This window comes from Phocoena sinus, chromosome 13 (assembly GCF_008692025.1).
Source record: "Phocoena sinus isolate mPhoSin1 chromosome 13, mPhoSin1.pri, whole genome shotgun sequence".
NCBI classification, from domain to species: domain Eukaryota; kingdom Metazoa; phylum Chordata; class Mammalia; order Artiodactyla; family Phocoenidae; genus Phocoena; species Phocoena sinus.
In genome coordinates this window covers 11,330,235-11,357,795 of record NC_045775.1, presented here as the reverse complement: position 1 = coordinate 11,357,795, position 27,561 = coordinate 11,330,235, and the positions used below count along the sequence as shown (strand labels likewise).

Sequence of the window (27,561 nt, the reverse complement as noted above, 5' to 3'; positions counted from 1 at the left end):
AAAAATTTATTTCATCGAACACATCACCAGGTTTTTTTGGAAATAGAGAAACGTATGTGGTCAAGTTTCAGATGTCCAATTAGCAAGTTTTGGTTTTGGGTCTGCCAGTATTCAGTTTTTATATTCTAATGGATAAAAATCCTTATCGCTTGCCATAGATCTATATGTTATTTATAATGTTTACCTACTTGTACGTGGTTTCTGTGATTAGATGTTACGTTAGCTGATGTGTTGTGGTTTCAGCCCTGCACCTTTTCTGCTCCCTGAGGGACTGGTTCGTTTGGTTAATAAACAGGTGAACTGGCATTCGGTACTTGCAAGGTAAGGATGCATAAAATTCACATAATGTTCCTCTGCCTGGGCAACCATGTAAATTCCATCATGGATCTTAACTTTGGGGTCCTTACGGCTTGCAGTCTCGATTTTTGTTGTATATAAATTCCCTGTGCCCCATATGATTAGTATTGTTTAAATGTGTTAATTCAACTGTACTGAATTATTTTGTTTGCTTTTTGTATCTATATACTCATCTAATTATAAAGTCAAAAAGTTGGATAATTAAAGATATGAACAAATTTGAAAATGATTTTAATTTCTTAAAATGATTCCATCTGTGGTGAAGACGGCTGCAAACACTCACATAGGAATTTGTTTCTCTTTCTCTCCCATGAAAGCAATGGGAAGCTTTTGGCTGCTGTTCAAGATCAGTGTGTGGAGATCAGGTAACTTACTATTGTTCATATTCAAAATTTCCCTTGAGAAAAGTTTTATCTAATTTATGAGAACTAAGATTTTTAAAGGGGGTATGCTTAAAGGAATTTTATTAGTAACTCACGCAACTTTGTAAGGTGTCAGGCACCAACTTGTGCCAATTGAAGGATGAAGGATGCTTTCTCAGAGTATGGCTTCTACTTCCCCAGGTCACTCTGCTGTCTCCTGAGAAATTTTACTTTCTCAGTAGACAAAGGCGTATCTTCCAGAACTCTGAAAATCACTCTTGTTCGACCAGTTACTGCTAAGACAGCTAAGCAGATGCTCAGGAAGGTATACAAAAAATAGAGGTTGCTTTACTTGTTGGCAGAAAGCTGTAGATGGAATCTGGGTTTGCAAAACACTAAGGCTTCATGTTACTGGAGACCAGTGATACTCTCTGTCCTCTTGAGACATCAGTGGCATTACACACATCTAGAAGAAGTCTCTAAGCTGGGCTTTCCATGTAGTTCATTTTTAAGTAGTATATCAGTTGTGAAAGGAATAGCAACAATAGCAACTAATTTAGGAAAACTAGTTGATTTTCTGGGAAATTATCAGCAGGAAGCCAAATGTGTTGCATCTCTGAAAGTGGGGGCTACTCCTTTCTTTAGGGAAGCCCTAACTCTTGAGTCTCAAAAGATAAGCACTGAGGCAGAAATTTCAGGTTGCCTAGATACCAGTCAAAAGTTTTTTCTACTACTTTATTATTGAGTAAAACTAGTATTAATGAGCATTCAGTTGTTAGCACACTGGTTTTAGCTTTCTGCTTGTGAAATTTCTTTTTCCATTTATCCAAATGGAACTGGACCCCTCAACTTTTGGGAGAGTAGACAAGAGGGTTTGCCCCCATTGGGGCACCGACTTCAGATTGGGAGGCTCCGTAATCCTTAAGACTGTCAGGATAGAAATGATTGGCAATAATGACAGCCTTTCAGAACTTCATTTCTTCATCTGGCATGGCTTTAATAGGCAGGGCCCTTTTCTCTAAGAGCAACAAGTGAGCGTCAGGTGGCACAGTGTTTGAACTGATACTGTTCATAGAAATGGGCTAGCATTTCCTACTCCATTTGCTGCAATGATGTCACATGTTTGTTTTTTTGGAGAAACGTGCTCATCTGTGACTTCTTTACGAACAGCAGATAGTAATCAAAATTTCCATCTTCTTCCCATGAAATGAGAACATTAATGGAATGATTTTAGGTGTTAAGGTTGGAATATGCGTGTGGGGATGGGATTGATATTTCGGCTTGTGAAGGAGAGTTTGACAAAGTGTTTCTGGAACTTGTTAATAAAGACTGTGAGGGAAAGCAAAAATAATTGTTTGCTTTTATAAGAGCATTTGCTACTGGATTGCTAGTGTGTAAAATTATATTTATAAAACTTACACATATATCCAGCTCTTTAGGAATTCACTCATGCATTTGAGATTAAGTGGTGAGGGAAGATTTCTGGGCAACAGAAGTGACGCTCGTCAAGGTCTTACTCATCTGGTCTGTAATTTGCAAAAAAGCTTTGTAACTTATTATATTCAAAGACTCTGGTATGGTGAAGAGTCAGCTCTCTCAGGAAGCCTTACAGGAACTCATTCCCCGTGGATCCCCCTTCCCCTCATTGGTTAGGTGCTGATCCTTTACGTTGCTATAATAATGAACACATTTATTATACTTAATGATAAGGTAATGCTAACAGTGTTGGGCACCACTGTGTTCGTTGTTTTTTTCAACATCCACCATTGTGTGTTCCGTGTGTAACTCAACCCTTGCAGAAGGCCAGTGAGGTAGGTGTAACTATTCTCTATTTCAGAAATAAGGAATCTGGCACAATGTGGTTAAATAACTTGCCCAAGGATTTGAAATCAGCCATCGTAGCTTCATTGTTCATGCTCTTATCTACAAATCTATACTACCTTTTGATCATGCCTTTTAGCCATCTATGCCCATATGCTTATATGTGGATTTCCCCCGGTATATTTAGGGCCATTGCTTTGCACAGCTCCAGGGGTGCCATTTGCTTGAAACTCAAGGGATGGGATTTGAAGTCTACAGCTCCATTACACTGTGTGTTCCTGGGAGGCATGAGCTGTCCTTTTTTCCTAGCACTTGTATATTTCCTTGGATGTAATAGGTGCTTAGTTTATGTTTAACGAGTAAGTGGTGTGTTTGCAAGTGGGACGGGGAAGCAGATGCTGGGAGGGCATTACAGGGCAAGCCTACCGACTTACTCGGAGTTGGCACTCAGTTGATTTTGTTGAAAATAGACACCCACACTTACTTTGCAGTAACCTGAAAGGAAGTGTCTTTGAGCAAAGATGTGGGATGGTGAGCAAAGAGAAAGGGCAAGGTAGATCCCCGAAGTCAATGCTATGAATAGTGGCTGTGCATGAATAATATTTAAGACGTTTGTTCTCTCTCCTCTGTGTGTGTCTTCTCTACCGCAGTGAAGAGCACATACAATCCGAGTTGGCTCCAGGAGTAATAGTAGTGGGCACCCAGTATTCAGTAAATATTTGTTGATCGGACTAGAAAATGAAAGACAATTACAGTATTTGGGGTTATTATTCAACGTTAGGAAGCAGTTATAAATGTGAAATGGTTTTTGTGGAAAATGTGCAAAGCTGAAACACACTTTAGTTTAGGAGACAGCTCTGCCTTTTGCAGGATAGGACTAGAGCTGTTGTTCCCCAACTTTAGTTCTGTAGTGAGTGGCAAATGACTCTAATAGCTTGCTCTAATATGGCACACTTAGCCTGCTTGTGTGTGGCGCTCACATGGGTGAAAAATGACTTGTGAATTGCTACTTTAATTTGTAATTTGGTGGTGGTTATGGATTATCAGCGGTTAATATATGTTTCTTCTATTCCTAGATAGTGAAGTAATATGTTACAAATATGGGGACTAATTAGAAACCATCACAGAATACAACAAAAAGCATTAAAATAGGGGACTCTTATAAAGAAGGCACCTCCTTCCCCCCAGTTTGCTCATCTATCTTAAGTGAATACATTCTGTGAAATTTCGACAAAACAAATTTATGTCTCCCTCCCTCCCTCCCCTTTTCCAGCAAAAAGAGCAAACTATTATTTGTGATTATATTAAGGATGAAAGTAATGAACATTTACTTTGGTCTAGTTCATGCTAATTTATATGTAATGTCTCATTTAATCTTTTCCCAAAGCTGTGAAGTTGCTGTTACTTATCCTGTGTTATTGAAAGGAAAATGAAATCATGTTGAATATTTTGTCCAGGTTACACAAGAGAGCTGAAATCAGGTCAAGTTCACTTCAGAGATCATGTCCTTTCTGCTCTAGTCCACATAGAGGCCTAATAGTCCAATTTCTTGAGGAAATTTATTTCCATATTTGTAACTGGATTTTGTTATAATATTTTAATAAATGGCTAAAAATCTTAAAGAGTCTGTAAAGTTTGTTTTAAAGGTAATGCTTAGTTATTTTACAAATATTAGAAAATACAGTTAAGTAATTATGAAAGAAGAACAGCAGATTTTACTGTCCAAAGTTGTCTACTGTCAGCATTTTGGTGTATGTTCTCTGACACTTTTCTGTGTGTGTAAAAAAAAATATATAGATAGATATATACTACATATATATATGTAGATGATGCTCTACATTCTATTTGATACCTTTTTCTTGATAACTTTTGAAAATTAAGATATTGTCAGCATCTTTCCATGTCACGTATCGTAATAGCCTAATATTTCATTGATTATATATAGCAAAATCTAATAATTAATCTCTTCATACTGGCTGTGTTTTTCTCTTTCATAACTTAGGCTGCATTAGTTGCCTTGATATCTGTGTGTGTCTGTAATTACTTCCTAGGGATAACTTTGTAGAACTTAAATTGCTACATCAAATACTATGGACATCAAAGTTTTGGATAATTATTACTAAATTCTTTTCTAGAAGGTTTACCAGTTTTCATTTTTGAAGATATAATAATTAGAATACTTTAGTATATATTTCAATATCACAGATGTTAAGTAGGTCGCTAATATAAATATGGTCACTTGTTAAAGCTATTTGACTTGTTAAAACAAGACTTTTCTCCCTAAGTGATTAAACTCTGCAATATGATACAGACCAGTGGTTCTCAACCAGGATCAATCTGTGGAGCTTTAAAAAAAAAATTTGTGCCTCTGGGCCCCGTCCCGGATTTACTGCATCAGAGCCTTTGTGGATAGGGTCCAGGCATCTCTATTGTATTAAAAGACTGTGCTTAAAATCAGTTATGCTTGTATCACTAGATTCCTAATGTAGCTATGTTCCTAGTGAAATAAGAAGGTTGGAAGAAAACATTGTCACCAATGAAAGGGTCTTACTTGAGGCACAAAACCATCCATATGAGAGAAGGAATGATTTAGTGTTATCTAGAGAAGTTGTCTGGTCTGTAAGTGTTTGTGATGTCTTATAGTACTACACAGTAGTGTTGTTATGGCAAAACTGTTGTCTTAATTTTACATATATTTTGCAGGTCTGCAAAAGATGATTTTACATCTATTATTGGGAAATGTCAAGGTAAGAGTTTCCAAAATAGTCAAAAAATGAAAAATTCAAATCTGCAGCAGTTAATTTTTTTTTTTAAACTCATTTATTGGGCTTCCCTGGTGGCGCAGTGGTTGAGACTCCACCTGCCGATGCAGGGGACGCGGGTTCGTGCCCCGGTCCAGGAAGACCCCACATGCCGCGGAGCGGCTGGGCCCGTGAGCCATGGCCGCTGAGCCTGCACATCCGGAGCCTGTGCTCCGCAACGGGAGAGGCCACAACAGTGAGAAGCCCGTGTACCGCAAAAAAAAAAAATCCTCATTTATTTATTTATCTATCTATTTATTTATTTTGGCTGCATTGGGTCTTTGTTGCTGCACGTGGGCTTTCTCTAGTTGCGTTGCGCGGGGGCTACTCTTTGTTGTGGTGCCCGGGCTTCTTGTGGTGGGTTCTCTTGTTGCAGAGCATGGGTTCTAGGCGTGCGGGCTTCAGTAGTTGCAGCACATGGGCTCAGTAGTTGTGGTGTGTGGGCTTCAGTAGTTGTGGCTCGTGGGCTCCAGAGCGCAGGCTCAGTAGTTGTGGCACACGGGTTTAGTTGCTCCACGGTGTGTGGGATCCTCCCGGACCAGAGATTGAACCCATGTCCCCTGCATCGGCAGGCGGATTCTCAACCTCTGAGTCATCAGGGAAGTCCCAGCAGTTAATATTTCTTAAAAGTCAGAATAGATACTGTTTATTGACAAGGATTATTATGACTTTATTAAAATAGTTTTAAAGCATCTTAACTGATTTCTGTTCTGTAAATGCTTTGCTTTAGGATCTGAATTTTGGAGAGATTTGAAATTGAAACTGTTTTACAAAAGTCTAAGCCAGTTTTGGGATAAAGTATTTGTATTTTGAATTCAATACAGAAAATAATTTGTAGATATGTTAGGAGTTGGTCAGTTATAGACTAGTAAAAGTAATCTTGGATTTGATCATTGTTTGATATACGATTCAGCAAAAATTTACTGAGTATCATTTATGTATGTGAACCATTTTCCTGGGTCCTAGGGGTATGATTGTGAGCAAAAAGGCATGGCCACTTACCTCACGAGGCATGTAGACCCTCAACTATATACTTCCAGACTTTGATAAATCTGATGAAGGAAAAATACAGAGCAGAGTGAGAGTTTAACCAGGGGTGTGAGATGAGATTGTTGAGAAAAAGTGACTTTTGGAAAGCAGCCTTAAGAATGAGTAGAAGGTAGGAGAAGAGGGGGGAGTGTTTTGATCTGTGGGAGCCGTGTATGAAAAGGTAGGAGAACCATATGGGAGGAAAACAATGAAGTGGGTACTGTTAGGTAAATGCATCTATTACTTATGTTTTATTTACAGGACCTCCAGTTCCGTTTGTCTGACCTGGTGTTACTTTAACAGTGGAGTAGTTGTAGGAATCATCATGATGATAATCATCGTCATTGTGGCGATGACACAACCACTTGTCATGTCCGTCCTGTGTGCCAGGCGCTGCATTTAGTGCTTTCCGTGGACCTTTCCTCATTTACTTGGAAGAACATAGTATACATATTTTATCTTAAAGCAGCATTAGGGTAGAATAAGTAATCAACAGTGAAAGAGCAAGGAGAAGGGAGGCATTGGTAGCTTTGAAATCTACAAAATGGTGGTAAGACAGGATTCCCCCTGGCTGGTTGGTCTTAAGTTCCTGGTCAAATGCAACATTAGTGGCCTAGGGCCAGTTTCCTTCTCATTTTTCTCATTCTCAGCTGTCCAGATGTGTTCAGAAGATTAAAAATCAAATATTTTTAAAATGTTTTCAGTCCCATATAAGTGGTGATATTAACTTTATTAGTATGTCAGAATCGTTATTCTTATACAATTCCACATATACTAGTGGATAAACTAGTAATAGAGTTCTTATGGAGTTAGCTTTACGTATAGTGTATATTGTCACTTAAAAGCAAATGTGAAATTTCCTACATATTTATATAAATTTACCTCCCCTTCTTAAAATCTGTTCCTTCTGTTCTGTTACTTGGAGAGCCCTGTTCCCTCAGTACTCTGGTCAGTGGTACCATTATCTGTACCAAGCCAAAAATCTAGACAGTTTCTCTTCTTTTTCCTTCTCTTCCTTCTTTCTTACTTTGACAAATATTTATTTAGTTGCCACCATATGGCAGACACTATTATGCTAGGCAATCTGTTTACAATGAGGAATAAGACATAGGTTACCTAGATTTAAGGGTTTATAGTCCATCAGGGGAGAGAGAGAGAAATAATTCTTTGCACTTACACTGAGTGACACAGTGGAGAAGCCTCACCTTATCTGAACTTCACCACGTCCTGGGAATCTGTTGAAATGGCTCTTGTTTCCTGCTTGTGCACTTCAGCCATCACAGCCCTGGTTCAGGCTCTTAACGTTTATTTTTACTTGGTTTCTTACAACAGTCTCCTGACAGGGTTTTCTTCTATATGCCCTTCACTTATCAATACTTTATCCTGCTTGTCAAATTGATCATTCTTCATTGAGAATCTCTCAAGATTACCCTTCAAGTCTGGCTCCACTGCTTCCTAAATATTAACCTTGGACAAGTTACTTTACCTCTATGAGCCTCAGTTATCTGTAATACAGGCAAAATCCTATAGAATGGGTTGTGGAAAAATGATGTGAGCTAATATATATAAAGCTCTTAGCATAATGTCTGACATACTAAGTACTTAGGAGGCATTAAGCTATTATTACTGTTACTAGTACTGTTATTCTGCCTAAAATCTTTCAATTGTTCACTCTTGACTATAGAATGCAGTTCATATTTTCTAGTTCAGGACACGAGTCAGCCTGTGTCTGTCCTGTAAGATACCCCTGCCATACGTCCTGTGATCTAGTATAAAGTAGCTTGCAGTTTTCCATCCCCATTGTATTTTTCATGCCTTGGTGCAGATGCTTCCTTTAGCCTAGAAGCTCCCACCTTTATATTTAATTAATTCGTTCTGCATGTTTTAGTTGAAGCATCAGCTTTTTTTTGGAAACCTTTTTTTTCTTGCCCTCTTCCTCATGATTTGTGCATTTTTCTTAATGTTTCTGTAGGACTTTTTGTACCTATGTCATTTCACTTAGCCTAATCTTTCCTTTTTAAATTGTTGACTTGCTTGTTTGATTCCTAATTAGATTGAAGGCAGGGCTTCTGCCTTACTCAACTTTTTTTTTTTTCCGCATTCTTAGTGCCTAGCATGGTGTCTGACACATAGAAGGCACACAGTTTTTGACCATATCAAGTGGATAATGGTAGTTGGGAACTATTAAAAAGATTTTTATGAATGAATCTATGAAAAAGTGTATTTGCTTGTTTCTTTTGAGTTAATTTTGTAAGTTCATGAGTGTGTGTGTATGTATGAGTATATATATATAATACATATATATGTATGTATTTTGTATATATATATATAGGCATATATAAGTTTATGGGTAATTGTCATGATATTCATGTTTTTTATTCCTGTTGTATGCAAGTGTGTATACATACCACAATTAGAACAATAAGGGTAGGTAGGAAGCCGTATTTGCTTAGTATCTTTTTTTTTTTTTTTTTTTTTTTTTTGCGGCTCCGGACGCGCAGGCTCAGCGTCCATGGCTCACGGGCCCAGCCGCTCCGCGGCATGTGGGATCTTCCCAGACCGGGGCACGAACCCGCGTCCCCTGCATCAGCAGGCGGACTCTCAACCACTGCGCCACCAGGGAAGCCCGCTTAGTATCTTTTTGAAAGTAAATCGAAGGGGGAGTAGTTTTTGTGAATTTCTAAACCTTGGGGCTTTAGCATTTTCTGAATTTGCTTCCTAATTGTTTTTTCACCAGCACTTATTAAAGTGGACCAGGCTTGGCTTAAATAATGTATAAGGATCAAGAAGTTCCGAGAAGAATAATTTGGGGGTATTCAATTGCCTTTTCTCCCAGTGCGTCCCTTTTGTTAGGTGAGGGCTCGGGGAGCCTGCAGTGGGCTTCTGAGAAGTGGTGCTCCGAATGTTGGAGTGATTCAGACAGACAGCCCCTTTGAGCTTTGACATTAGACCCTACTCTGAATCAGTAAGTAAACTGAGAAATCTGTAAGTTAACATGAAATTGGGAAGATTAACTCTTCTGTGTTTTACACAAATTGTAATATTTGTTAGAGCTTTTACTGTGTACAGTTAATGTGGCAGCATGAGTGAGGTAATAATGCTTTGAGAACTAATGTTTTATTTTGTTGGCTTCTGAATGTGTGGATTTATGACTTCAATGTGCATTAATGGCTTCTTTCCATTTCATGTAATGTGAGGTAGTGATCATTTGCTTATTATCTAACTCATCTTTATGGGAATAACTCATATGCCAAATGATATTTCCTGTGTATGCCTGGAGAGAAGGAGCGGGATGGTTGTTAATGCGTTTTTGAAACTACATATCGTAGTCTGCAAACTGAAGTAGGAGCTGTTTGGTTCCACTTTGGTATTTTTCAGTTATTGTTTTATAAAGTATATGCTGTTTGAGGATATGTAAATGTGGATTGCAACTTGTTGGCTATGTTTGCCAGGCCATAAATAGTAATTCAGTCTTCTCTTTCTATCTTGAATAGTGACCTAAAAATAGCACATGGAATTAGACATCTTCAGAGCTGTACTATGTTAACCAGGAGATTTTCCTCATATTTCTGATTTTGAGATACCATAAACCAGAGCTTCCTAATGCTGAGAGCAGCTTGCCTAGTGTAGGTGGGCTGAGGTCCTATCAGCCCTCCAGTGGCCTGGTGGCCCTCTGACGGCGTGAGCTCAGGCTGGTTGCCTCCAGTTTCCAGCAACCTCATCAATTTACCCATAGGTGCCATACAAACGTGATATTCTATGTGTGTCTTGACATGAAAAAGGTTGGGAAGCACAGACTGTTTGAAGCACCCAGATTTTGAAATGAAACATTTCATTCTTGAACTGTGATTCAGGAGCCTCAGGTTATATGGTAACTATTTCTTTTCATAACTTTTTTTTTTTTTTTTTTTTTTTTTTTTGCGGTATGCGGGCCTCTCACTGTTGTGGCCTCTCGTTGCGGAACACAGGCTCCGGGCGCGCAGGCTCAGCGGCCGTGGCTCACGGGCCCAGCCGCTCCACTGCATGTGGGATCTTCCCAGACTGGGGCATGAGCCCGCGTCCCCTGCATCGGCAGGCGGACTCTCAACCGCTGCGCCACCAGGGAAGCCCTATTTCTTTTCATAACTTTTAATAAATTTTTTTCCTGTTGAAAAAATAATGCACATTCTCAGTAAAAATTTTAGAAACTAAGAATGAGCAAAAGTAGAAAATAAAAATAAGCATACTATCCAGAGATAAGTACTATTAACATTCCGTGATCTGTTCTTTCAGACATTTTTCTGTAAGTGCTTGTTACTATAGGTATGCTCTGTGAAAGTAAAATGTTTTATAATCTGCTTTCTTCACTTAAAGATAGATTGTTAAGTCTTTTAGGTTGAAGTTAAAGAAGAACTTTCCGAAGTATCTTTTTTGATCTTTTTTTACTGGATAACTTCCTGAGTGTTAAGATGTAGGTCTCCCAATCATCCAAATCCAGAAAGTGCCTATAAATTTGATCTCTGAGGAGTAAGTACCTCAGTGTTATACTTGATTTCACAAGCAAGGTAGAACCATCATTAGGCCTTTGTGCAGATAATTGTGTATAACATAGGTAGCAGATTATTACATCTATGTTCATGGAGCTATTGGTTTATAGATTTTTTTTTTTTTGGTAATGTTTTTCTGGTTTGGTATTAGAGTAGCGCTGGTCTCAAAATAATGAGTTGACAAGTGTTCCTTCTTTTTTTGTTTTATGCAAGAGTTTGTGTAAAATTGGAATTATTTCTTAATTGTTTGATAAAATTCACCAGTGAAACTTAGAGTTTTGTGAGTAGGTTTTTAATTCCTAATTAAAATTTTAAAATAGATATAAAGCTTTTTAAAATTTCAATTTCATCTTCTTTCGGTTCCAGTTTTTTTAATGGAATTTTCCCCTAAATTTTAGCGTATATTGGCTTAAAGTTGTTTGTAGTACTTCCTTAGTATCCTTTTATTGTCTGTCAGACCTGTATTGATGTCCCTCTTTTGTTCTTGATATTGGTAATTTGTGTTCTCTTTCTTTTCTCTTGAACAGTCAGGCCAGAGTTTTATCAGTTTATTAATATTCAATAAAAATAGCTTTTGATTTCTTCTTCTGTTGTTTTCTTTTGATTTTTGCTTTTATCTATATTATTTCCTTTCTTCTGCCTACTAGATTTAATTTGCTTATATTTGTCTAGATGGAATATGGAAATTTATATCACTGACATTAAACCTTTTTTCTTCTGTAAGCATTTAAGCTTGTTGTAATATAAGCAGTTTTGTTATTGATACCTAATTCTGTTGTGGTCAGAGAACATATTCAATATGATTTTAACCTTTTGAAGTTATTGAGAGTTGATTTATGGCCCAGCATATGGTCTGTCTTCAAAAGAATTTGATTCTTGCATATGGTGCAGTTTTTAGGTATCGTGGTTTACAAATGTTAATTACATTGAGTTGGGTTAGAGCTGTTCACATTTTTATATATGCTGATTTTCTGTCTAGTTGTTCTGTCATTTCCTGAGAGAGGAGGGTTGACATTTCCAAATATAATTGTGTATTTTATTTTACCTGTTAGTTCTATCAGTCTTTATGTATTTAGGGGTTCTAGTTTATAGGTGCCTACACGTATTATTTTGTCTTCTTGATGAAATGGCTCCTTTACTGTGATGGAATGTCCTTTTCTATCTCCAGTAATACTTTTTGTCCTGGATTCTATTTTGTCTAATATTATTACAGTCGCTCTAGCTTTTTTATGATTAGCATTTGCATGACATTTTTTTCTCTTCTTTTTCATTTATCTGTATTAAATGTACATCTCTTATAGAAAGCATATAATTTGTCATGCTTTTTTTTCAGTGTGACAATTTCTGTCATTTAATTGTAATGTTTAGAACATTTACATTTTTTTTTAAAACATCTTGATTGGAGTATAATTGCTTTACAATGGTGTGTTAGTTTCTGCTTTATAACAAAGTGACTCAGCTATACATATACATATATCCCCATATCTCCTCCCTCTTGCATCTCCCTCCCACCCTCCCTATCCCACCCCTCTAGGTGGTCACAAAGCACCGAGCTGATCTCCCTGTGCTATGCACCTGCTTCCCACTAGCTATCTATTTTACATTTGGTAGTGTATATATGTCCATGCCACTCTCACTTCATCCCAGCTTACCCTTCCCTCTCCCCGTGTCCTCAAGTCCATTCTCTACACCTGCATCTTTATTCCTGTCCTGCCCCTAGGTTCTTCAGAACCATTTTTTTTTTAAGATTCCATATATATGTGTTAGCATACGATATTTGTTTTTCTCTTTCTGACTTACTTCACTCTGTATGACAGTCTCTAGGTCCATCCACCTCACTACAAATAACTCAATTTCATTTCTCTTTATGGCTGAATAACATTCCACTGTATATATGTGCCCCATCTTTATCCATTCATCTGTCGATGGACACTTAGGCTATTGTAAATAGAGCTGCAGTGAACATCGTGGTACGTGACTCTTTTTGAATTATGGTTTTCTCAGGGTATACGCCCAGTAGTGGGATTGCTGGGTTGTATGATAGTTCTATTTTTAGTTTTTTAAGGAACCTCCATACTGTTCTCCATAGTGGCTGTATCAATTTACATTCCCACCAACAGTGCAAGCGGGTTCCCTTTTCTCCATACCTTCTCCAGCATTTATCGTTTGTAGATTTTTTGATGATGGCCATTATGACTGGTGTGAGGTGATACCTCATTGTAGTTTTGATTTGCATTTCTCTAATGATTAGTGATGTTGAGCATCCTTTCATGTGTTTGCTGGCAGTCTGTGTATCTTCTTTGCAGAAATGTCTATTTAGATCTTCTGCCCATTTTTGGATTGGGTTGTTTTTTTGATATTAAGCTGCATGAGCTGCTTGTATATTTTGGAGATTAATAGAACATTTACAGTTAATGCAATTATTGGACTGGTTAGGTTTTACCTTCTTATTTTTCTATTTGTCCTATCTCTTCTCTGTTTCCTTTTAGCATTTGTTCTGGGGTTTACAATGTGCATTTAAAAATTATTTTATTACACAGTGTACATCCATTCCCTCCTACTCCTTTGTACTGTTGTCAAACTTTTTATAAATGCTAAACTGCCACAATATATATTTATATTATTATTTTTGTCCAGTAACTTTTTAAAGAATTAAAAAACAAGGGTAAATCTTTTATTTTTCCTTCTATTTTCCATTTCAGTTACTTTTCAACTTTTTCTTTCTGTAAACGTTTCCGTTTGATAGTGTTTTCCTTCAACTTGAAGAAATTATTTAATATTTCTTGTAATGCAGGTCTGTTGATAAATTCTCTTATTGTTGGTCTGAAACCATCTTTGATTTTTGCTTTCATTTTTGTAAACTATTTTCTCTGGATATAGAATTCCAGGTTGACCTTTTTTTTTTCTTTCAGCTGTTTAAAGGTATCATTGCATTGTTTTGATGAGAAAGCAGCAGTCATTGTTGTTATTGTTTCTGTAGGTAGTGTGTCTTTTTTTTTCTAGCTGCTTCTAAGATTTTCTCTTTTTCATTGATTTCAGGAATTTGGCTCTCATGGGACTTGATTTTTTTCTAGTTTTCCCGCTTTAGGTTTATTGAGCCTCTAAGATCAGTGGGTTCATAGATTTCATCACATTTGCAAAATTTATGGACATTATTTAAAATTCAAATAAAATTTCCTAACTTAGTCTCTTTTTTTAGGCTGTGGTGGGCAGCCTAGTCTGAAAGCAGTTACTCTGGGTTTTTTTTTTCTTTTAATTACAAAAGCAGTACATACTTTGAACAAATTCAAACAATGCAGAAGTAACAAATAGATCGTTTTATCTTCTCAATTTGCATTCTTCATAGAAACTTATATTAATGGTTTAATATAAAGCCTTCTTTGCTTATATGAACCTGTACATAGATGGATTGACTTTTTTTAGGTAAAAAAACAAGATCATCTTATGTATTTTGTTCTTCATCTTGCTCCCACACTGACTGTATTGATGATGTCTTTCCCAGTCAGTGTGCACAGCTGTAATCCAGTCTTTTAAATGAAGCCACAGCATTCCATTGTGAGAATGTGAACCACGTTTTATTTATCTGTTCCCCCTCTTAGTAGAAATTTAGATTGTGTACGGTGGCTTGTTTTATTCTTTCTCTTCCCCTCTTTGTCCCTTTCCCCCTCTAACAGCACTGGAAAAGACATCTGTTTGTCCATGGGTGTAGCATACAAAATGTAGCTACTGCCATATTTCCTTCCTGAAAGTTATACTTATTATACAACCATGTAAAAGGTATGATTATAAAGCTATTTCTTTTCTCCATTGTCAGCACCATATGTTACCTATTTCTAAAATATTCATCAGGTTTGGCAGAGGGAAAAAAGCATCTCATTTCCAATTTGCCTATGTTTAGTTAAATGGTAGGGCATATGTTAAGTTGCTGTTTTTTTTTTTTTTTGTGAATTGTTAGATCATATCCTTTTGACTCTATTCCTCTTGGATTATCTGACTTTTCCTTATTGACTATTTTCTTACTTGACTATTTCCTTATTATTTCTATATAGTATGAATGTTACCCTTTGTCATATATGTTGCAGGTATTTTTCCCAATCCATTTGTCTTTCAAATGTGTTATAGTGTCTTTTTTTTCCATGGAGCATTTTTTTTTTTTTGATAACTGCATCTGTCACTTTTTTTTCCTTTATAGCTTCCAAGTTTTGTATGCTTTCACCTTTCTTATTCTAGGATTGTAAAAATTTTCTCATATCTTCTACTAACACTTTAATTTCAAACATTTAAATATTTAGCTCCTCTCCATGGCTTTTAGTGCCACTAGTTTGCTCTTACTCACTGGTTCTTGATGTAAAAGTCAAAGAATGTTTGGGAGAGAGTGTTCATTGAACCCTTGGTGATCGTCCCATGGTCACACCCAGCTGTTTTATGGCAGCACTGAGAATAAAACCCGGTGTTCCTTCTTTGTAATTTTTTCCCTTTTCCAGTTCTAATTTGGGTACATGAGCACTGGATTGAAGTGTGCTCCTTTAGCACTTGAGTGCTGTCGTGTCCCAGCCGAGCACGAAATGCTGGTGATAAAGTTATGAACAATACGGACACAGCACCTGACATTTTGGAATTTATAGTTTAATGCATAAGGCAGACAATAAAAAGTAGACAAATATACACTGATTTGGGATAAGAGCTGTGAAGAGCATGAAATCATTGGAATGGAGAAGAACAACGGAGCCTCGAGGCTGCTTAGACAGGGTGGTCGGAGCACACTGCCTAAGCAAGCAAGATTTAAATTGATTTAAATTGAAAGATGGAAAGGAGCCAGGGACCGGTTCGGGCAAGAGTATTCCAGGCAGAGCAGACAGCACTGACAGAAGCTCTGAGGTGCAAGCAAGCTCGGCAGTGGGGCAGGTTGAAGGGGCCGCAGCCAGCGCAGGATGAGCGCGGCTGTAAACGGTTTCACCAGCAACGTGGCAGTTGTCACACTGCTGGTTAACTTTATCATCAGCCCGTTTGAATACTTTTCAGAAAACTCCGTTGACACTGGCTTTGTACAAATCTGTGCTGTTCGTTCCTCTCCAAAACCACACAGGGTGCTGGAAAAATCTGATGATAATGTCTTTACTTTCACATTGTTATGTGAAATCTTCTCTTGTAATGAAAACATATCTTTATCTGGGTCAAAACACATGCCGAGTTTTCTGGAGCTGCTGGTTATAACTGGAAGTAATAGTAAAAACAAAGTCCCTTCAGGGGACTTCAGACAGATACGGAAGGTAGTACATAAATCTATTTATCCTCCTGTCAAAATGAAGAGGAAAGATGTTATCGCAGGTAAAACAGACAATGGAAACATGTTGCTTTGTTTCTTTAGAACGTGAATACTTTTCAGGACATTAAATTGTCCTCTTGCTGGTGTTTGTGTAGCATCTGTGTATTTGTGGGTCTTGAAGTGTTCTGTTGTTTATCATTTTGTGCTTAAGTTTACTTCCAAGTTTCATTGTTCTTTTAAAGCTGAGGACAGAGAACTGATCTTTTTCTTCATTTTATTCCCACCTTTAAAAAATTGCTTTTCCAAAGTGTATGCAGTATTTTGTTGGGCTTTAATAAAATTCCCTAGGCCCTCCTGTGTTCAGGGGCCTCTCTTGGCTTTTTTTGGCATGCTTTTTACCTTTGAAAAATAGTCAAAATGAAGAAACTCGTTGACATCTGGTATACTTTTCCCATATACAGAACGTATTTTACATATATTGCAGAGATTAGGGGGGGTTAAATTCTACCGTACCTCTGTTAGGCGGAGAGAAGACTTCAGTTATATAATTCACGTTTAATTGTTAGTCCCTGAGGAACAGTAAACCCTTAGCATTACTTTACCCCGTTACTACAGATTTTTCTGAGAGGCTGGGGCTTTGCTCATTAGTGAAACGTAAATCACTTTCTGTTCCAGGTCCTGGGATGGCAGTGTTGAGTAAGACATTGTCTCAGAGACTTGTGGGGGAAATAATCATGTAAACACCATCGTCTGATGTGTTAAGTACTATGAGAGACTTCTGTACAGTATATTTGGGGGCACATAGAAGAGGGCAGTCAGTCCTGAAGAGTGTCAAAGAAGGAAGAGGTGACAGTTTGTTACCACAGATGGTTTAACAAGCAAGTACCCTCGGAGTAGCATTGGAGATGAACATTCTAGGTAGAAGCAACAATGTGCATGAAAGACACAGACTGGAGTGTGCATGGTTTATTTGCCAGGTGGTTGTGTTATTGGTGGGTTATTAGGTGTATGTTGGAGGAAGGGCGGGGAGGTGAATTGGAAAGCTCTGATGGGACCATTGCTAAAGGGCCTTTTATGCATGTGGAGGAGTTTGGACTTGATTTTTTTGGAAATGGATAAACATCAGGGATTTTAAAGCACGGGAAAGATGTGATCTCTTCATCTTTCTCTTTTACAAAGATAACTTCGGGTCCTATTGAGGAAGGATTAGAGGGGAAGAGCCTGAAAGTGGGAAGACCCGTTTGGAGGCTGTCATGAGAGTTTAAGCCAGAGATGATGAAAGCCTGAATTACGACATTAGCAGAGGAATAGAGAGAAGGCAATAAATTTCAGAAACATTTCTGAGTCAGTAATCCTCAGGCTAAATCCAGGCTCTGACTGAGGGGCCGTGTGTTGTAATGAAGTGCACACTGCACGGGAAGGCAGCATGCTTACATTCTGGGTTTGTTCTGATTGTGACTCCTGGTGTCACCTTGAGGCTCCTAATCACTTGGAATTTTTGCTGGTAAAGGGAAGGCACTGGTCCTACCTGGCTCTTCAGTTCTGGGATTCTAATAAGGGGAAACAGGAGCAAAGGAAACATCAGAAACCTCAGACAAACTTAAAACAGTTTAGAGTTTCACAGCCCCTTTCTCTTTTGCAGCTGGTAGCCTTTCTATTGTACTGAAAAATTCGGAACAGAAGAAAATACCGGTGTCGGATTATTAAGGTGTTGATTCTCAAAATCTTATAATTTTGTAATTGATTGAGAACAGTTCCTGATTCAGTTGCCTAATATACATATGTATTCTTTTCTCTTTCTAATTCTGTCAGTATAATCCCACTTTGTTTTTCTTTACAATCTATATTTGAAATATATATCTAAAAGATCTCAGTTGACATTTTGAGTTTTTTTTTTTTTTTTTTTTTTGCTTTTGGAGGAACTTAACTCACTGGATTGGAATAGTCTCCTGCTTAATCTTTATGCTTTTGATCTCTCGTAATTTCATAAGTATTTTGAGGTATGTCGTTCCTGAGCCTTTACCAGATGAGGGCGTGCTCAGCATTCAGCAGACCACTGGTGTCAGTAGACTTTGCTTCTTAAGTAAGTGGGGCAAGGCTTGTCACGGTTTACATTTTCCACTCTTACTTGAAGTGGCTTTCTGGGAGCTGTTCTTTTCTACTGAACAGGAGTTTTAGAGACCCTTAGGAAATGATGTCATACTTGAATACTCTCTTTAGCTGCAGGAACTATAGGTATTAACTATCTTCATAATGTTAAAAGCACTTCTTTTCTTTTCATTCTAGTTCCAAAAGACCCAAAACCCCAGTGGAGATGTGTGGCATGGAGTTACGATTGCACCCTGCTGGCCTATGCCGAAAGCACGGGAACTGTGAGAGTGTTTGATCTCATGGGAAGTGAACTCTTTGTTATAATTCCGGTATGTACATCCCTTAAACTGAAAACATTTTTTTTTTTGACTACCTTTCATGTATAGGTACTTGAATGAATGAATGTGATGAGAGAGGAACTATAAATGTAAATCAGAATAAGCTGTGAACTTAAGATGCTTAGATCTAGTTAGAGATCTGTACGTTAAGTATTTATTCTTTGCATTTTGTAATGCACTATCCAGACATAATCTACCATTATTGTAAGATGGTAGTAAGTAAATACTAAATAGAGGGGCAGAAAGCTGTTGTAAAGTTCCAGCGCAGGAAAGAAGTCAGTGGGCCTTTGCAACAGAACCGGCCTGGGAGGAGTTAGAATTTGTTACCCTAAAGGGATAGAAACTGAAATGGAGAGTGGAGAAAAAAATTAATGGTGGTAATAACTTATATTTGTACAGTGCTTTGTACTTTATTAATGACTTTGATATACATTCCTGTTTAATATTCACAACACCCTTTGAGTAGATTGGGTACTTATTACCCTCATTTTACAGTTTAGAGAGCGTAAATTGTGAGGAAGTAAAATGACTTTTCCCGTGGTAATCCAGTTAATTAGTGTCTCTTTTAGGAATTTGGGGCTCTTTACTTTGTATCCTCCTTCCTCAAGTGAACAAAATAAAGGGGCAGGTAGAACAGTGGTTCTAATTCTGGCTGCATCTTAGAATCACCTGCAAAGCTTTATAAAGAAAAGAAAAAGAAAAACTAAACAAATTGCTGGGTTGTCCAGGCTCCCCCCACAGAGAGTCTGACTTAATTGATCTGAGTGAGCCCTGGACTTTAATGTTTCAAGTCTTTAAGCTGATTCTAATGAGAAGGTAGGAGTGAGAACCAAGGATATAGAGAATGATTTTTGTTCAGAAATGAGTGGAAAAACTTGAAAACGTACATTGGGCTCCTTGTATAGAAGTTCTGGGGAACCAAACTCAGTAGGTTGAGTTACTATTTTCTAGACTAGTATTGTCTAATAGAAATGTAATGTGAGCTATGTATGTGATCACGTGTGTAATTTAAAATTTTTTAGTAACATTAAGTTCAGCAGGTGAAATTTATTTGATATATTTTATTTATTACAACATATCTAAAATGATTACATGTTGAAATGACAGTGTAAAAATGATTGATGAAATATTTCACGTTCTTTCTTTGGTACTAAGTCTTGAAATTTGGCGTGTATTTTTATATTGCACATCTCAATTTGGACTAGCCACGTATCAAGTGTTCAGCAGCTACATGTGGCTGCCCTGTTTCATTGAGCGGTTCTAGACAATGAGGAGCCATTCAGGGTAGGAAACTTCATTATGTGCTTCACTGTGTGTGCTAAGGTACACATGCCCTCCAGATCCTCAGCAAATACAGCCTGATATTTAGTTGATAGAAAAAGGCTGGCATCGAGTGAGTGTTTTAAGTGTCCTTCCCTTTAAATTGCTGATTAGGCAAATGGAGTAACTGGAGGCATTTTTCTTTCTTTCTTTTTTTTTTAGCATTGGTTACTACTGGCAGTGGAAATTAACATTTGGGAGCTTATGTCTGAACTCTGTATGGTAGAATTCTTTGAGGCAGAATGATAGCATTAGTTTTTTTTTTTTCTTCTTTTTTTGCAATGGAAGTATAGTCTGAACAGAAATTCGCCTACTAGGTGAACATCTCACCCAAAGAGGCTGCTGTGGTTCCAGCCTGTGGTTGGGGGAGGGCTGGTCTAGAGTTGGGTGTCTAGTTCTAGGCACTTAGGTTTACATGATTCTTCACATACGAACAATTCTGGGCTATCTTACTTAGAAAGGATACCTGGCAAGGCTAGTGTCTTGGATATCCTTCAATTATACATATGGTAACTTCTATGTAGTATCTTTTTAGTAACTTAATTTCCTCCTCTTTCACAGGCATCTAGTTTAGCAGGTGATCTGAGCTATGCCATTGCCGGGTTGATATTTTTAGAGTATAAAGCAAGTGCACAGTGGTCTGCAGAACTCTTGGTCATCAATTACCGAGGAGAACTTAGAAGCTACCTTGTAAGGTAAAAATGCACTTTATTTGGGATGCCCTGTTTGAAATAATGTTTATTTCTCTGCTTTAGTGTCAGATTTTGGTGCTTTTTTTTCCTTGTAGCATTTTATTATGAAAAATTACAAATATAAAAGGAAGGTTGAAAGACTTTTGTAGTGAACTCTCATATGCCTCCACTTAAATCCTGTTTAGCATCTTACTATACTTGCTGTGTCGTATTTTGACCCATCTTTCGATCTGACCATTAATCAGTTCTATTTTTTAATATATTTCAGAGTCAGTACATATATACTTTAGCATGCATATCATTAATTCAAGTTCATTAATTCAAGTTCAGTGTTTGATTATAGTTTTCTTTCATTTGAAATAAAATTTGCATGCAGTGAAATGCACAGATCTTAAGTATACCAGCCCGTGAGTTATGACGAATGCATACGCTTGTGCAAGTCAAACCCCTGTCAAGGTACAGAACACTACCATCATGCTATTAAGTTCCCTCATGCCTCTTCCCAGTAAATCTTTGTCCACACTCACCCTCAGAGCAACTGCTGTTTATAATGTTTTTCCATCATAGATTAGTTTTGCCTGTTCTAGTGATTTACATTAATGGCCTCAGAGAGTATATACTCTTTTGTCTAAGTCTTCTTTCATTCAGCTTATCTTGAGATTCATCCTTATTTTTACATGTATCTGTAATTTATTCTTTTTATGGCTGATTAGTATTTCATTGTATGAATATCTCATTTGTCTTAGTTTGGGTTGCTGTAACAGAATACCATAAACTGGGTGGCTTATCAACAACAGAAATTTATTTGTGACAGTTCTGGAAGCTGGAAGTCTGAGATCAGGGTGCCAGCATGGTCAGGTTCTGGTGAGAGCCCTCTTCTGGGTTGCAGACTGCCGACTTCTCCTTGAATCCTCACATGGTGGAAAGAGAGCTAGTTAGCTCTCCAGCCTCTTCTTATAAGGACACTAATCCCATTCATGAGGGTTCCTTTCTTTTGCCCTACCTAATAGATCCCAAAGACTCCTCCTCCAAGTACCATCACATTGGCATTAGGGTCTTATATGAGTTTTGGGGTATACAGACATTCAATCTTTGGGGGTCACAAACCTTCAGTCCATAACACTCATGATTTGTTTATGCATTCTTCTATTGATGGACCTCTAAGTTTCTGGTTTCATGAATAAGGCTGCTATGACTAATCTTGTACAAGTCTTTTTGTTCTTTTTTTAAAAAAATATTTGTTTATTTATTTGGCTATGCTGGGTCTTGGTTGCAACACGTGGGATCTTCATTGCCACATGTGGGATCTTTGAGGCATGCAGGATCTAGTTCCCTGACCAGGGATCGAACCCCGGGCCCCCTGCATTGGGAGCACAGAGTCTTAACCGCTGGACCACCAGGGAAGTCCCTGTACAAGTCTTTATGGATATATGCTTTCATTTCTGTTGGGTCAATATCTTTGAGTGGAATTGCTGAGTCATAGGGTGGATAGTTTTTTTTATAAGAAATTACCAGAGCTTTTTCAAAGTAGTTATATCATTCATATTCCTACTAATAATTTATCAGAGTTCTGGTAGTTTTATATCCTCAGCAGTATTTGGTGGTGTCTATCTTTTTAATTTTAAACATTTTAATGGGTGTTTAGTAGTATCTCACTGTGGTTTAATGGTATTTATTTCTTATTTACCTTCTTGAATGTAGTGTTGGAACAAATCAGAGCTATCAAGAGAGCCACTGTTTCAGCTTCAGTAGTCATTATCCTCATGGAATCAGCACAGCTATTTACCATCCTGGGCACAGGTAAGCAGCTGTTTGCTCTCGTATTTGGTGGAGTATTAGGTGGATGTAGAAGTCTTGGCACAGTTTCAGAGAGAAGAAGTTGTCCGTTCTGATTTTTATTTTGGTTTCTTTATTTCCTCCCCTTGTGTATAGTTATCCTAACATCCGTAATATTGTTGCAGTCATCTTCTTTTTTTTTAAAATTTATTATTTTTGGGTGCGTTGGGTCTTCGTTGCTGCACGCAGGCTTTCTCTAGTTGCGGTGAGTGGGGGCTGCTCTTCGCTGTGGTGCGCAGGCTTCTCATTGTGGTGGCTTCTCTTGTTGTGGAACACGGGCTCTAGGCACACGGGCTTCAGTAGTTGCAGCACGAGGGCTCAGTAGTTGCGGCACATGGGCTCAGTAGTTGCGGCTCGCAGGCTCTAGAGCATAGGCTCAGTAGTTGTGGTGCACGGGCTCTGTTGCTCCGTGGCATATGGGATCTTCCCAGACCAGGGATCGAACCCGTGTGCCCTGCGTTCGCAGGTGGATTGTTAACCACTGCGCCACCAAGGAAGTCCCTGTTGCAATCATCTTCTGAACATTCATGCTCATCTGTTTGGCAGACTGAGCTTCTCTTGAGTCCGATCGGGCACTGGGAATATCCATTGAGGAATATCTTCTCTCTTAGTTCTCTAAATCTTATTTTTCTTATCTGTAAAATGAGGCTAATACATAACACATAGCATTGTTGAGAGAGTTAAAAAATAGTGCATGTGAAATGCCCTTGCATAGAAGGGCCTCAGTAGATGTTCTTCCCTTCTCCTTCCTTCTTTGCAAGTTAGGGCTGCATTGATTGCTGCATAGTCGATTCCTACCACTACAGGTACAACTGTGGATTCAGTTTCAGACCCCTGCAATAGAGGGGATATTGCAATAAAGCAAGTCACACGAATTTTTTGATTTCCTAGTGCCTATAAAAGTATGTTTAGACTATACTGTAGTCTGTTAAGTGTGCAGTAGTATTCTGTCTAAAAAAAATGTAAATAGCTTAATGAAAAAATACAAAATAAAAAACAATTACAATAGTAGCATCAGAGATCACTGATCACAGATCACCATTAACAAATATAATAATAATGAAAAAGTTTGAAATATTGAGAGAATTACCTCTCAATATTTGCTGATCTAGTAGGTGTAAAAGAGTATCTCATTGTAGTTTTAATTTGAGTTTCCCTGATAACTGATGAGATTGAGAAACTTTTCATGTGATTGACCATTCATATTTCTTATCTGTAGAATGCTTTTTTATATCATTTCTCATTTTTTTATTGGGTGTTTGATCTTGACATTCTTCTATAATCTGGATATTAATTCTGGGTTGATTATATGCATGATGAGTAGCTTCTCCCAACATGTGACTTTTTTTTTCCTTATGATTTACCTTTTATTTTATGAATTATATCTGTACGTAGTTCCAAGTATTAAATAGTTTGAAAAACTGACTCCTCCACCCAATTTCTTGCTTTCCAAAGGTAACCACTTTTAGCTCATTTTATTTTTTAAAATTTTTTATTGGAGTATAGTTGATTTAAAATGTCATGTTAGAGTCTACTGTACAGCAAAATGAATCAGTTATGCATATACATATATCCACTCTTTTTTAGATTCTTTTCCCATATAGGTCATTACAGAGTATTGAGTTCCCTGTGCTATACAGTAGGCCCTTATTAGTTATCCATTTTATTGTAGTGTGTATATGTCAATCCCAATCTACTAATTTATCCCTCCCCACCCCCTTTCTCCCTGGTAACCATGTTTGTTTTTTTTTTTTTTTTTTTTTTTATGCGTTACGCGGGCCTCTCACTGCTGTGGCCTCTCCCGCTGCGGAGGACAGGCTCCGGACGCGCAGGCTCAGCGGCCATGGCTCACGGGCCCAGCCGCTCCGCGGCACGCGGGATCCTCCCAGACCGGGGCACGAACCCGCGTCCCCTGCATCGGCAGGCGGACTCTCAACCACTGCGCCACCAGGGAAGCCCACCATGTTTGTTTTTTATATCTGCGACCCTATTTCTGTTTTGTAAATATTTTCATTTGTACCATTTTTTTAGGTTCCACATATAAATGATATCATATGATGTTTGTTTCTCTCTGTCTGACTTACTTCACAGTATGGCAATCTCTAGGTCCATCCATGTTGCTGCAAATGATATTATTTCATTCTTTTTTATGGCTGGGTAATATTCCATTGTATATTTGTACCATATCTTTTTTAAGCATTCCTCTGTCAATGGACATTTAGGTGCTTCCATGTCCTGGCTGTTGTAAATAGTGCTTAGCTTATTTTAGTTGATTCCTTTGGCTATTTTGGTGAACCACAACCTTCTGTAACCTCCTAAGAAAGAATTCATGGGAAATATATTTTTTGAGGGCTTGTATGTCTAAAGATGCTCTTGAGAATTTTAATGTTACTCTAGTGTAAAATCCATTTTTTTTTTGGTCTATTTCTTTGGTCGCCCTTCTGTCTGAAAGCTGAGATTTTATTTTATATTTTCCCCCAGTGTTCTGAAATTTGACTGTGTTATGTCTTGGAGTAGGTTTTTTTGTTTTTTTTTTTTCAAATATCCATGGTATTGACCATTCAGTTTGGATACTCACCTTTGGGAAAATTCACTGAATTATTTCTTTGATTATTTCTTCCCCTCTATTTCCTCTCTTCTCTCCAGAATGTCTATTATCTAGATGTTGAGTATCCTGGACTCACCTTTAATTTTCTCATTCTCTTTTTTTCCCCTTTGTTGTTGTTGAAAAAGAGAAGTAAAAGATTATTTTAATTTTTTCTGTATAGCTATTTACTTAAGGAAGAAAGTAGTTTGAAGCACTATTGATATCTATTATAAATATAATGAATTGACACATATGATCTTGTTTAGGAAAAAATCATGTATTCTGGTTAATTTTTTCTGATATATCTTCTATTTACTATTTCTTCTGTGCCTCATCTCCTTTAAAAACTAGTCATTGTATTTTTAGTTTCATTGTATTTTTACTTTCATTTTTTATATTTCTCATTTCTGGAAGTTCTATGTAGTTATTTTAAGAATCTTTCTTAGGAAGGGAGAAAAAGGAACTGAAATGAGTATTCAGTGAGTCACTAGTTGTTTTGAGGATTAAATACATAATGGATATTCAGGAAATGATAGGATTGAATAAATATAATACTATTAATTTTTACCTTTTGATTTGTGTAGATCCTGTCTTGAAGAGTCTGTTGGTATATCCTTAAGAAATTTGAAGATCAGTTTCAAAAGTCTAGCCAATTTAAAAATTAAGAAAGAATTTTCTAAATACAATAAATCTGAAATGCTAATACAACTTTGTTTTACTTTAGATGAAGCTGAGTGATCACATTCAGAGTAGAGTTCTTCACATTTTATAAAATTGAATGTAATTGTATAAGCTGCAAATAATTGTTTTTGTAAATCAAATATTTCTTTTGATGATAAAATAAACATTATAAGAAAAAGAAAATTGTGTTTGTTTTTTTTTTGCGGTACGCGGGACTCTCACTGTTGTGGCCTCTCCCGTTGCGGAGCACAGGCTCCGGACACGCAGGCTCAGCGGCCATGGCTCACAGGCCCAGCCGCTTCGCGGCATGTGGGATCCTCCTGGACCGGGGCACGAACTCGTGTGCCCTGCATCGGCAGGTGGACTCTCAACCACTGCACCACCAGGGAAGCCCAAAAATTGTGTTTTTTAAAAAAAATTAATTTATTTTTGGCCACGTTAAGTTTTCATTGCTGCGCGCGGGCTTTCTCTACTTTTGGCGAGCGGCGGCTACTCTTCATTGCGGTGCGTGGGCTTCTCATTGCGGTGGCTTCTCTTGTTGTGGAGCACGGGCTCTAGGCACGCGGGCTTCAGTAGTTCTGGCACACAGGCTCAGTAGTTGCGGCTCGCGGGCTCTAGAGCGCAGGGTCAGTAGTTGTGGCGCCTGGGCTTAGTTGCCCTTCGGCATGTGGGATCTTCCCGGAACAGGGCAGGAACCCGTGTCCCCTGCAATGGCAGGTGGATTCTTAACCACTGCGCCACCAGGGAAGTCCCTGTGTTGTTTTTTATTCTTGTCAACTTCTTATATAAAGTATGGCCTTTTAATGTTCGTTTTTATGTTTCAGATCTTGTATTTTCCTTGCATGGCTTCACTAATGTGTCGTCACTAAATTCTGCTGCTAGAAAGGGGATGGAATGTGTTTTACTTTGACATGCTTAGTTCTCTGTTGTGAATTTTGCCAAGGCTAGACAGTGCATACTCACAGTGTCACCATATATCGCACCCATGACACTCCAGTTGCTGGTTTGATTTTTGTTGAGGGTGACCTATTTCTTTATGTTTACATCTTCTTTGATACCATGTTTTATTATATAAACCCCAAGCGAGGTTTGCTCTTTTAAGTCCTTTTCTTGGTTTAGTTCAACTTATTTTTATTGTTTTAGTGCAGTTATTAATATCTTTCTCAGCACTTATATACATTAAAAAAATTAATCTATTGTCCCTTAAAAAGTATATGTGTTCTGTTAGGGGAATTGTCTGCCTGTATTCGTAAAGATTGATGAGGTAGAAAGTCTGTTCTGTTGTTATTTGGCCTTTCCATTACTGTCTTATTTATTGTGGCTTGCTGTGTGCAACACAATGTTAGGTTTGTGGAAGATATAAAGATGGAGAACAATCCTGACTTCAAGGTCTCATATTCTTGGATGAGAAATAATATACACATATATGTATATGCATATGTGGTTGACCCTTGAATGACATGAGTTTGAGCTGCGCAGGTCCACTTATACATGGATTTTTTCCACTAAATACATGCTATAGGAATACATGATCTACGGTTGGTTGAGTATTACATGCATGCGTGGATAGGGAGGCCTGACTATAAAGTTATACACAGATTTTTGACTGCTAGGGGTGGGGATTGGTGCCCCTAACCCGTTACTGTGCTGTTCAGGGGTCAACTGTATATCTAAAAAAAAAAAAAAATATATATATATATATATATATATATATATATATAATGTCAAATATATATATTTCTTTCTCTATTTAAATGTGTGTGTGTATATATGTACACGTACACACACATATATAACAGGATTGCAAACTGGAAAGAAGTAAGGGCCTTAAAAGAGTGCACATATAGTGTGATG

The 27,561-nt window shown here is 37.7% G+C and overlaps 1 protein-coding gene across 2 annotated transcripts in view; it reads left to right on the top strand.

The window, feature by feature from the left end:
• NBAS (NBAS subunit of NRZ tethering complex) overlaps positions 1 to 27,561 on the top strand; it is a 365,227-nt gene that overhangs the window by 5,629 nt on the left and 332,037 nt on the right. For both annotated transcript variants that reach the window (XM_032652473.1, XM_032652472.1), the window contains exons 4-9: positions 244 to 321; positions 675 to 722; positions 5,244 to 5,287; positions 18,449 to 18,582; positions 20,473 to 20,606; positions 22,305 to 22,403. In XM_032652473.1, coding sequence (XP_032508364.1) covers positions 244 to 321; positions 675 to 722; positions 5,244 to 5,287; positions 18,449 to 18,582; positions 20,473 to 20,606; positions 22,305 to 22,403 — 537 coding nt within the window. The remainder of the gene's footprint in view (positions 1 to 243; positions 322 to 674; positions 723 to 5,243; positions 5,288 to 18,448; positions 18,583 to 20,472; positions 20,607 to 22,304; positions 22,404 to 27,561) is intronic.